This window comes from Schistocerca americana, chromosome 8 (genome assembly GCF_021461395.2).
Source record: "Schistocerca americana isolate TAMUIC-IGC-003095 chromosome 8, iqSchAmer2.1, whole genome shotgun sequence".
Taxonomy (NCBI): Eukaryota; Metazoa; Arthropoda; class Insecta; order Orthoptera; family Acrididae; genus Schistocerca; species Schistocerca americana.
This window is the reverse complement of record NC_060126.1, coordinates 116374215-116386888: the sequence shown is the minus strand read 5'-3', so window position 1 is coordinate 116386888 and position 12674 is coordinate 116374215. Positions and strand designations below refer to the sequence as shown.

General features: G+C 43.8%; 1 protein-coding gene across 1 annotated transcript in view; it reads right to left on the bottom strand.

The window, feature by feature from the left end:
* The window catches only part of LOC124544807 (calcium/calmodulin-dependent protein kinase kinase 1), a 1492928-nt gene extending 1489712 nt beyond the window's left edge, over window positions 1–3216 (bottom strand). Inside the window, exon 1 of the mRNA XM_047123492.1 lies at window positions 2884–3216. Coding sequence (XP_046979448.1) covers window positions 2884–2899 — 16 coding nt within the window. The 5' untranslated portion in view covers window positions 2900–3216. The remainder of the gene's footprint in view (window positions 1–2883) is intronic.
* Between the last annotated feature and the right edge of the window lie 9458 nt (window positions 3217–12674).

Below are 12674 nucleotides of genomic sequence, written 5' to 3'. Positions count from 1 at the left end.
ACAAAGCCCGAAAGAAAAAACTAGTTGCGTTCCGCTGGAGCAGCGTGTTATCTTTGGTCTGTCAATCATTCCACACGCTATGCCACCAGTCGGGCGTTGGCCATTTTCGTCGACGGCTAACCTGCAAAACCAAACAAGCAAACACAGGTGTGTGTGTGTGTGTGTGTGTGTGTGTGTGAACATCGTGCATCTTTCTACCTATCCCCATCACGTAATCAAAGTTTTAGAGATCATTTCGGAAGTCCCTGTGTATTTCCGTAAAGAATTCTTTCATTTCTAATTTTCCAGCGTCACATTACGCCCTCCCTAACGATACGTTCGGTTATCTCGGTCGTAATCACTCCGACCACTGTTATAATTGAATCTTAAACACGTTTAGCGATGAGACTAACTTGTTTGTGTCATTGTCCTGCAGAACACATTTTATTTGCGCGCTAGCAGCGGCGATGGAATGTTGTAGGCCTGACTCAGTGCGTTGCGCTTAGCTGTTAGAGATTACATATTACCATCTGAAGTCATATTTGGCAGACGTGTTCCATACTTCACGTACTAGCTACACGTAAATGTGCAGAGGCGACCCGCTATATGTGTACTATGCCTTGCGTGGTATATGTACACAATTGTACAACTAGCAAAACACTAAAATTCTTATCTTTGAAAGTGAGCCATTAAATTTCTCGTATTCTCACTATTAAAACCTACCACGTCAACAAACTCTGAACTTATCTTTTTAGTGACGAGCATCATAGGAAGTACTAAAACGCTAATGTTTGGTGCACAGAGCTTCATGAGGCACCACATCGTCCATGATATATACACACACACACACACACACGCTCATGAAATAAAGGAAATGACGCCGTTAGCACTACGAATGTCACCAGAATGTACCGTAGCTTTAAGGATAGGACAGCACGATTTCCCTTGGCTGCACGTTTGCTTAGTCAGCGGACGTAAAAAGGGGCAAACAAGAAGAATGCCGCACTAAGCGCGACCTTGATGCGACCACAAAAGCAGTGATCCGCGTCACGCAAACATGACAACGACGCGCGTATCCTATCAGTTTATCGTCTCCGGTGACAGTGACAACGCCTGCGACAACACGCTGGACTTCTTCACTCTTGAAAGATATAAGCTATATTGACGAAAAGCTTTTTAAAGTTTCTATCAATCTACGGCTGCTTAATGAACTCCTTGCATATCTAGTTCGTAAAGTGACTCGTTCCACATCATTTCATTTAAAACTGTGCAACGGATCTAAGGAAAATGTACCTAACTATCTCTTGAAACTTCATAGTAACTATCTCTTTCTTATTCTTCAGCAAATGAAAACAACTTACTTCAGTTAGTATTAAGAATACTACTGACTCTTTGTTTAGATTGTTTGTAAACACTTGGAACGCTCGAAACCTTCTGTAGGCATTCCCAGCCAAGTGTAGTGGAGTAGTACAAGGTGCGTCCCGCAACTGAATACAACAGTGCCAGAGACTTTCACTCTGCTGTTTTCATAGTTGCTTGTGCACTCTCCCTTCCTTCCTTCCTTCCTCCTATCATCAAACATTACAGAACAGTAAAAATTTCGGTCGCCTCTCTTGAGCAGTCATGGAATATCGTTAAGATAATTCAGTGAGCATAGCAGCACGCTGGGATGATCGTAGCTGGATTGTGAGACCTATTGTGGAGCTGCTGCCAGCAACGTAACTGCGAAATAATTTAAATCATCACGTTGTTCACAACTGGTACCAGTTTAGGCAGACCTTTCATCTTCAGCTGTTATGACAAGAATCGTAACGAATCTAAACTGTGCATTCATGTTTATTGTGAGATCATGCTGTTTGCATTTCTTTTGGAAGTGGAGTCTTAGTCTATTTTAGCTTGCAAATTGTGTAATTTCTGTGGTGAATACAGGTGATACGATGAAAGCTTACGTAAATCATACTTTCGTGCTATTCAGGTGACGAAAGGTTGTTACTATGAAGCTGTGTAAGAACAAGGAGAAATAATTCGATGATTGCTTTGACGACACAACAGTCAATTTATGTACTTAAATAAGACTATCAGTTAAGATTTATCGTATTCCAGATTTAACGACGGTTTAATAACTTTTTTATGATGTGTGTGTGCTAATTTACCATTTTCTGCACATGCTTTATCAATTCCGGTAGCACTTACTCCTCTAATACGACTCTCCCATACGGCATCATCAGCCGAAAGGGGGTGTGGCTTTATTTTTATACAGCCAGTACTAGCCATAAATTACTTACAATGACAGAAAGTAACTGTCTTTGTGTGTTGGATGTCAACCTCAATAATAACTTAGCATACGTTTCTGAAGCTGTTCCGTCTAATGAGGGCGTAATTTCGCTTTTAGGGTGTAATTTCAATAGGAAGCTCTTGTCAGTCATATTACACACTACAAGTTTCGGTTTACAAATGTTTTCTAAAATTTAATCCTGCTACACCAACAAATAGGTGATGAATAATCGGTTTCAAATTCATGTTTTGGTCTTTCCTGTCACCACCAACGAATGTGTATGGAGGCTCGTGGGTAATTGTACTTCTGTGTTGCCGTAAGTGAGTGATTAACAGTTCTGATTAACTGTAGCGGTGCATGTTCAGGCAACATAAAAGTGCGCCATTATAAAATACACACACGACATTACGACATTGTTATCAGGAGACGAGAACGGTGTGGCGTCCTCTATGAAGAAGACAGGTGATGACTGAAATTGCAGGGTACAGAACTGTGACTGCCAAGATACCTGTAGACGTACTCATAGGAAAGGAATGAGCTTCCCGCACGTGTTGCGCGAGCCGGTCGTAACACCAACCACGTGCAGCTGAAGGTAAACAATGAACAGGGCCGTGTGTGTACAGCCTTACCTTTTATCGTATTCATGTCTGCAGCAGCCGTCCGCGGTAGCTCGTTTGCTGACTTCACAGCTCGTCGCGAATCCACACAGTAATAAGAAGAAGGAGAGATGAAAAACAATTTTTTTTTTAACTTCCGCGCCTCAGTCGATAAAAAACTGATATTAGAGAAAAGGAGCGAGTCGTCACTGACGGGAAAAAGCAAGAGAAGGGACACTTTGTCGAAACGTACACGCAACTTCCACCGGCAAAACGGAAGCGTCACACCGGAGCGTAGCGTAGCGTCCTGACAGGTCAGCGTGCGGATATTCGCGGCGAGAGCTCAGGCAGCAACGCGCCGCCGAGCCGTGCTGACGGCAGACTGAAAGCTGTGGCTCCAGCCGCGGGCAGCGCGGGCCGTTGTCATGGTCACGGCGACCGCAGCGCCGCGAACCGGCGCGCGGCGCAAGCTGTGGCCGGACGCGGTGCCCGCGCTTCCATCCTGGGTCCCTCAGTCACACGTTCAAACAACAGACATCTCTTGTTTCCCCTGCTGGAGCGACGCCACTTGAAGCGGCACTGGTTTACAAAGGGGCACTGAATTATGGCAACAAAGGCAACAGTGGCTCCGCCTGAACAATTCCTTGGTATTCTTATCGAGGGCTGGTTCGACCATCAGGCAATAATAGGCTGGCACCTACTGCCGCAAAATTTTAGGGACGGCAAAGGGTTGAATCAGAAGAATTGAGGACAAAGCGTGATAATTCGGTACAATCCACAGGAAATGAGGACGTCTGGTCATTTAGTTTAAAAGTACAGGGTGATTCAAAAAGAATACCACAACTTTAGGAATTTAAAACTCTGCAACGACAAAAGGCAGAGCTAAGCACGACCTGTCGGTAAATTAAGGGAGCTATAAAGTTTCATTTAGTTGTACATTTGTTCGCTTGAGGCGCTGTTGACTAGGCGTCAGCGTCAGTTGATGCTAAGATGGCGACCGCTCAACAGAAAGCTTTTTGTGTTATTGAGTACGGCAGAAGTGAATCGACGACAGTTGTTCAGCGTCCATTTCGAACGAAGTATGGTGTTAAACCTCCTGATGGGTGGTGTATTAAACGTTGGTATAAACAGTTTACAGAGAATGGGTGTTTGTGCGAAGGGAAAAGTTCTGGACGGCCGAGAACGAGTGATGAAAATGTAGCACGCATCCAGCAAGCATTTGTTCGCAGCCCAGGAAAATCGACTCGCAGAGTTAGCAGAGAGCTGCAAATTCCACAATCAACTGTATGGAGAGTCCTACGAAAAAGGTTAGTTATGAAACCTGAACGTCAACTACCCGAGGCGATGGATCGGCCGCCAGGCAGCCCGTGACAGAGCACTTCATCACTGGCCTCCAAGAAGCCCTGATCTTACCCCCTGCGATTTTTTCTTATGGGGGTATGTTAAGGATATGGTGTTTCGGCCACCTCTCCCAGCCACCATTGATGATTTGAAACGAGAAATAACAACAGCTATCCAAACTGTTACACCTGATATGCTACAGAGAGTGTGGAACGAGTTGGAGTATCGGGTTGATATTGCTCGAGTGTCTGGAGGGGGCCATATTGAACATCTCTGCACTTGTTTTTGAGTGAAAAAAAACCTTTTTAAATACTCTTTATAATGATGTATAACAGAAGGTTATATTATGTTTCTTTCATTAAATACACATTTTTAAAGTTGTGGTATTCTTTTTGAATCACCCTGTATAATGAGAGATTTGCATTGAAGTGCCATTGGATGTGGTGATGGAGGAGGAGGAGGAGGATGAGGAAGAGGAGGAAGAGGGAAGGAGTTATGGGGGAGACCGACGATACCACAAAACAGGGTCTTCAGTTCTCAATCCTTAGCTAGGGCGGTAGAACGCCTAGCAACGGCCGTGTTACGAGCAGTGAAACCGGAGTCGGGGTTTCCTGCCAGCGGGTCAGAGTTAATAGTGTACAACAGAAGTTATAACTGAGATTTCTTAAGGAAGCATTATAGGTTCTCTGCCGTTCTCAATAAATTAAGGTGAAAGATGTCATAGGTTACCTCCTGACTTCATGTCAGATCTCCTTTTGCCCAGCGTGGCAACTGCATATGGCGTGGGCTCAACGTCTTAAGTCCTCTGCAGAAATATTGAGCCATGCTGTCTCTACGGCCGTCCACAATTGCAAAAGTATTGCCGGTGCAGGAATCTGTGCACGAACTGACCTCTCCGTTGCGTCCCATAAATGTTCGATGGGATTCATGTCGGGTGATCCGGGTGGCCAAATCGTCCGCTCAAATTGTTCAGAATATTCTTCAAACTATTCACGAACAATTGTGGCCCTCTAACATGGCACATTGTCATCCGTAAGAACTCGATCGTTGTTTGAGAACGTGTAGTCCATCAGTGGATGCAAATGTCTCGAAGTAGCCGATGATAACTATTTCCTGACAATGGTCGGTTCAGTTTGACTCGATATGCCAGTACATACCTTTATGGAGCCGCCACCAGTCAGCGCAATGCCTTATTGACAACTTGTGTCCATGACTTCGTGGGGCCTGAGCCGCACTCGATCCCTAGCATCAGCTTTTGCCAACTGAAATCATAACTCAACTGACCAGACCATGTCTAGGGCCCAACGCATATGGTCACGAACCCAGGAAACGTGCTGTAGTCAATGTCCTGCTGTCAACAAAAGCACCCGCGTCGGTCGTCTACTGCATCATCCCCTCAACGCCACATTTCGCCGACTGTTCTAACGGTTACTTTCGTCATACGTCCCACATTGATCTCTGCGGTTATTTCATACACTGTTGCATGTCTGCTAGCACCGATAACTTAACGCAAACACCGCTGCTCTCGGCACTGAAGCCCATCGCCCAATGCGTTGTCAGTGGTGAGACATAATGCCTGAAATCAGGTTTTCTCGGGCACTCTCGACACCGTGGATCTTTCAATATGGATTTCCCTAACGATTTCCGAAATGGAATGTCCCATGAGTCTAGCTCCAACTACAATTCCGCGTTCCAAGTCTGTTAATCCAGTCAGCGACCGTAATCACGTCGGAAATCTTCCCGCACGGAACGACCTGAGTACAAATGAAAGCTTTGGTAATGCTCTGGCTTTTATATTTTGTATACTCGATACTACCGTCATATCGCTACCACACGAATTTTGTCACGTAAGTGTACTCATTCCTTGATAAAAAAAGTCTCTAAGGACTTAGAAGGGGATGAGGAAGTGAAATTAAACGTCACGAACTGGGAATTTAAAAAAAAAAATTGAGTCAAATTCCCTCATAACTTGCAGTATGTGTCAACGTATTGGTAAGACGTTGCAATCCGTCTAGCCTGGATGGCAGCGCGGGATTAGCCGAGCGGTCTAAGGCGCTTCTGTCATGGCCTGTGCGGCTGGTCCCGGCGGAGGTTCGAGTCCTCCCTCGGGCATGGGTGGGTAGGATAATTTAGGTTAAGTAGTGAGTAAGCTTAGGGACTGATGACCTTAGCAGTTAAGTCCCGTAAGATTTCACACACATTTGAACTTTTTTGGCCTAGATGCATGAACTGATTAGTTTGGGGAAGATTTCATGAAGCCATTCTCTTAAGGCAATATAGCCGACAACTGTTGTAGCTAGTCTCTGATACACTGGAAGCTGGCACACGGATACCATTGATGCGGAGCTCGTTCGTCCCACATATACTGTATCGCACACAGGTATTGAGATCTTGCTGCCTGCAGTAGTACGCGTACAGTTCATTGAGACACGTGCCATGGGTGGACGAGCATGTCATGTTGGAAAGTGGCACGTACATACTATTGTATGAGGGGTAATATATGGGGACGCAGGATGTCCGGGAGCACCATTGTGCTGTCAGAATCTTCTCAAACGGATGTGATCTGAAGCCGTACCCGATGGTTTGGTTCAAATGGCACTGAGCACTATGGGACTTAACATCTGTGGTCATCAGTCCCCTATAACTTAGAACTACTTAAACCTAACTAACCTAAGGACATCACACACATCCATGCCCGACGCAGGATTCGAACCTGCGACCGTAGCGGTCACGCGGTTCCAGATTGAAGCGCCTAGAACCGCACGACCACACCGGCCGGCGTACCCGATGGCTCCTCACACCATGACCCCAGGAGTAGCACCACTGTGCCTACCAAAAACAATAGAAAAATTATACCTCTAGCCAACTATCTAAAGTACTCACTCATAATGGTCATCCAGGGTAATGGAGAACCGCAATTCATCACTGAAATTGAGACGCCATTCGTCAGTAGTCCATGCGTCACAGTTATGGCACCACTAACAACTACTGATGAACAATATTGTTCTTCTCTAGAATCGGATCAGAATCCTTACTCACTGGAATGAATGAGCTCTTTTCCACTCGTCATTCACTTATTAGAACAAATGAGAGACCGGCGCCTCGCCTTTTTAATTCAGTATTAATGTATCCTAACTTTTACCTTATTTTAACCTGTTTTGTTAGAACATAGAAGAGGATTTATAATTTCCTTTTACGTCCATTCTAGTTTTAAAATTTCCAAGTAGCCTAAATATCATCTTCATTAAAATTAAACAATACCATAACAAAATTGCAAAATAATAAATTTTATTAATAACAAAATAGAACATAAAAACTACAACATAAATGATACTAATTTTCTACCTCCTGAAATTCCTACCTCCTTAAAAAGCGTGACAGTATATGTGTCTACGAGGAGAACCTAGTGAGTGTTTTGATTACAAACAACATTTGACCCGTTTCACTATGAAGTGTGTGTGTGTGTTTCTTTTCTCGGTGTATGTTTGTCCCCTCTTAAAAAGCTACGCTTACAGGACAGAGACATAGGTGAAATAATACATTTTCGTAATCATATGTAGAAGCATTAGGAACACCTGTTATCTGGATTCCCACAAGCTGAAAAGACCACTACTTCCTAGCAAATACACATCAGACAAATATTTAAAATTTTAGAAATCATTCTGTAATTGGAGCATAGCAGCTGTCGCTATAAAATGCTAAAAATCAAATAAAAATAGTCTCGATCGCGTTTTCTTTTATTCATTAGCAGCCGGTTTCAGCCCATTCCTCTGACCATCTTCAGGTTTTTGCCCACCATTATGGCTGCTGGTGGCGCCGGACGGATCGAAATCCAGGGAAGCAAGAATATCACTGTTGTGTATAGTTGTTTACTTTGACAGAGTCCTCCCAGGCTGAAGAATTCGCACATATTACAGCGATTACTTGCTTTTTAATTTTATTACATTTCTACAAGTTATCTTAAGATACATCTATCCTTTTTTAACAAATACAACCGCTATTTTGTTCTCATCAGAAGCTTTCAATATTGACTTTTGTGCTTTATTGCACGTTACACGATCAATTTTCGAGAAGTTGCGTAGATGTGTGAAAGGTTCAAAATCCTGACAGTTGATTTCATGTTTGAGGCACTGTATGTCATTATCGCAGCGTTCTAAAACTTGGTGCTGTGTTTGGCGACAATAGCCTTTACTCGGTTTGAAATATTTTTTGTACAAGGGCAATCCCAAATGTAAGGTCTCCTATTTTTTTTATAAGTACAGAACGCTGTTTGTGTGGCAGTTGGTCACACTGTTATGAAGAGTGCTTCACGCACTGTGTGTAAACATGCTCACGCCACGCTGAGACTCTCAGTCTTGGCTTGGCAGCCATTGAGTTGGCAGCCGCTGAGAATGGAGCTTCCACTGGATTGATTGGCGACTCCATGTTGTCTTGTGCACTACGACCAGATAACAGGTGTACTTGAAGAAAGAGACAGCATTGGTCGTATATTTTTTACTATTGCAAAATCGATTTTGCAATAGTAAAAAATATACGACCAATGCTGTCTCTTTTTTCGTGCTTCCACTGGATGTTACCGCCAAGTGCGAATACGCGCAGTTATTCGGTTTCTGAACGCAAAGGGCGCTGCGCCGATTGAAATACATCGCCAATTGACGGAAATGTAGGGTGAGTAGTGCATGGATGTTAAAAATGCGTAGAGTGGCGTAGACAGTTTGCAGCTGGTCTTCGCCAAATCCGCGGAAATTTAAACCGACACAGTCTGCTGGTACAGTCATGACAAACGTTTTTTGAGATCTAAAAAGCGTATTGTTTGTCGACTTTATGCCCACTGGGACCATAATAAACGCTGACAGATACAGTGAGACACTGAAAAAACTCAAACGAGCAATTCGGAACCGCAGAAGAGGAATGTTGAGCAAGGGAATACACATTCCCCATGACAACTCTCGCCCACACATCGTTCGGCAAACCGTTGCTCTCCTGCAACAGTTTCAGTGCAACATAATCACCCAGTGACTATCACCTGTTCCCTAGGTTAAAAGAACATTTGGCCGGAAAATGATTTATCTCCGACGACGAGGTGAAAGAAGAGGTTCATAACTTTCTGAACAGCATGGAGGCGAGCTGTTATGACATGGGCATACAAAAACTGCCACAGCGTCTACAAAACTCCATCGACGGGAATGATGATTATGTCGAAAGATAGCTAGATGTTCAAGCTGTAAACTGATGTAAACGACTGTAGAAATAAAATGGTCTATGTACTTATAAAAAAATTGGACACCTTACTTTTGGGATTACCCTCGTCGTTTGTCTTTCTTCCGATTGGAACCATTCAAGAAGTACTATTATAAGATTTCTTATGCACGAAATGTGCCGTAAGTGCATGGGACTCATGTTGTTTGTAATTGTTCACCTGTCCTTATCTTTGAAACAGTCAAATCCTTTTTAATTACATCAGATAACTGGGAAATTGAAATCTGGGTAAATTATAAATTCAACAATGTATATTTATATACTTTTAATGTGAAAAGAGTGCCATAATTTTATATAACATGATCAGCTTTATAGCATTGACAAATTTACTTGTCGGCAGTCGCAAACGAATGTTGGTTGGAGATTAGATCCTCACAAATGAAAATGAATCAGCATCTGGTCAGGAACCAAGCGACAATGACGAGTTGGGTACAGACTGAGACATGTTTTAACACCATAAAATGGGAACTTCATCTGACATAAAAGCAGGTGTTGACAAGGACGAAAGAATCAGCGACTCATTATGATCTTGACTGGTTAGTGATCCATTCCATTCCAGAGGTATTTGACTTATGTGTCTCTCCATACTTGATAAGTAGCCAAAAAAAAAAAAAAAAAAAAAAAAAAAAAAAGAAAAAAAAAAAAAGAAACGAGTTATATGTTGGGAGAAGCGGCATTTTCCTTTCTGCCATCCAGTTTGGTAAATTTATGCCATACTCGTATATCACTTGCACGTCTTTCAGGCAGAGGAAATCCTGAAGCACTGATAAATGCGTTATATGGATAATTTAAAATACTTACTGCTGACACATGCTTTTCTAAACAGTGGGAACTTAAAATGAGTCAATTGTACACACAGTAGAGAATGCTGTATCAAGGATGATGTAGATCGAAGACTGCTGAGTCACTCTGTGATCTGCTCCATCTGGAGTTGGGAATTCTAGGGGAGTGGCTGGCAAGCAGTAAACGATGAGCAGTTTGTTGAGCAGTAAATGGTGAGTATTTTCATCAGCAGTAAATGATGAGAATGTTGGAAAACAGTGAAAGTGAGTGGATCGGCGAGAGGTGAACAATGAGTGGACTGGCTAGCGATGTGCAGGTTGGTGAATGGTGAACAGCTGGTGGGAGCCAGTTCGTATGCAAGCTACTGTGTGCTTAAGTGTGACAGGGAAGCTGAGAGGGCAGAAACAGCTCTTGTGAGTCATTTGCTTGAAGCTCGCTCACTCCCAAATGAGCTGCAGTGCATTCCTTGTAGCTGTCTTTTCAAATTAAGAACGGAAATTGACGTATCCCTCCAAGGAATACCACGATAGCAAGACGGGTGGCCAGGCGGAGCAGAGAACCGTCGCAGTAGGAGTCTAGGCAAGAGTAAATAATTAATCCACACGAATAAGCAGTAATCGAATCATTACTTAGCTTTGAGTTAGTCCAGTAGTAGAATCCTATATCCAAGTTTCACAAGAATCTAATACAACATCACACAGTCTGATAGGCAGGACATGGTATAGTTTTCTTTAGCTCATGACCAACTGAACTGTCCTTTGGCGATCGCATGGCTGAACTTTATCCAGTCCGCAGAGGTCGCTCTTGTCAGCAGCTGCCTTCTATGCCTGACAGAAGCTTCTGACAGCAGTAAAGTATACGTAAACAATACATACATATCGTATACAGAGTATTTTTCTGCAATTTGGCAGACGTTTCTTATTGTAATAGTCTTTTCCATAGTGATTAATACAGCGCAATGTGTGGGATGCTGTTGTGACAGCCTGCCATAAAATCCTTGTTCAATTCATTTACGTCACCGTAGTGACATATAAATCCGAAGAAATAGTGCTACTTTGGAAAAATAATATACCACCATCAGCTATTTTTACAGCTGTTTACTTAGACTACCAGTTGGGACTCCCCAACAGAGTCATTTTGAGGCCCTATACAGTAAAAATTGCGAGACATCAGGATACAATCAAGAATATGCTATGAATATATAACATAGTTTGCAAACATGGTGCAACACACAAGTCATCTGTCACAAATAACTCAAAAAACAGCAGTATTATTGCAGTGCATACATTAGTGCTATACGTTTATTGTCGTTTATTGTACGGATATAGGTAGCAAGTCTTTTTTACTTTTAATGCAATGTAATGAAGAAAACTGTCAGATAACTAATATAAAATAGTAAGAAACGATAACAGAGTAAAAATAAATAATAGAAATAATAAATACTCGTATTGGGAAAATAACTACACTCCTGGAAATTGAAATAAGAACACCGCAAATTCATTGTCCCAGGAAGCGGAAACTTTATTGACACATTCCTGGGGTCAGATACATCACATGATCACACTGACAGAACCACAGGCACATAGACACAGGCAATAGAGCATACACAATGTCGGCACTAGTACAGTGTATATCCACCTTTCGCAGCAATGCAGGCTGCTATTCTCCCATGGAGACGATCGTAGAGATGCTGGATGTAGTCCTGTGGAACGGCTTGCCATGCCATTTCCACCTGGCGCCTCAGTTGGACCAGCGTTCGTGCTGGACGTGCAGACCGCGTGAGACGACGCTTCATCCAGTCCCAAACATGCTCAATGGGGGACAGATCCGGAGATCTTGCTGGCCAGGGTAGTTGACTTACACCTTCTAGAGCACGTTGGGTGGCACGGGATACATGCGGACGTGCATTGTCCTGTTGGAACAGCAAGTTCCCTTGCCGGTCTAGGAATGGTAGAACGATGGGTTCGATGACGGTTTGGATGTACCGTGCACTATTCAGTGTCCCCTCGACGATCACCAGTGGTGTACGGCCAGTGTAGGAGATCGCTCCCCACACCATGATGCCGGGTGTTGGCCCTGTGTGCCTCGGTCGTATGCAGTCCTGATTGTGGCGCTCACCTGCACGGCGCCAAACACGCATACGACCATCATTGGCACCAAGGCAGAAGCGACTCTCATCGCTGAAGACGACACGTCTCCATTCGTCCCTCCATTCACGCCTGTCGCGACACCACTGGAGGCGGGCTGCACGATGTTGGGGCGTGAGCGGAAGACGGCCTAACGGTGAGCGGGACCGTAGCCCAGCTTCATGGAGACGGTTGCGAATGGTCCTCGCCGATACCCCAGGAGCAACAGTGTCCCTAATTTGCTGGGAAGTGGCGGTGCGGTCCCCTACGGCACTGCGTAGGATCCTACGGTCTTGGCGTGCATCCGTGCGTCGC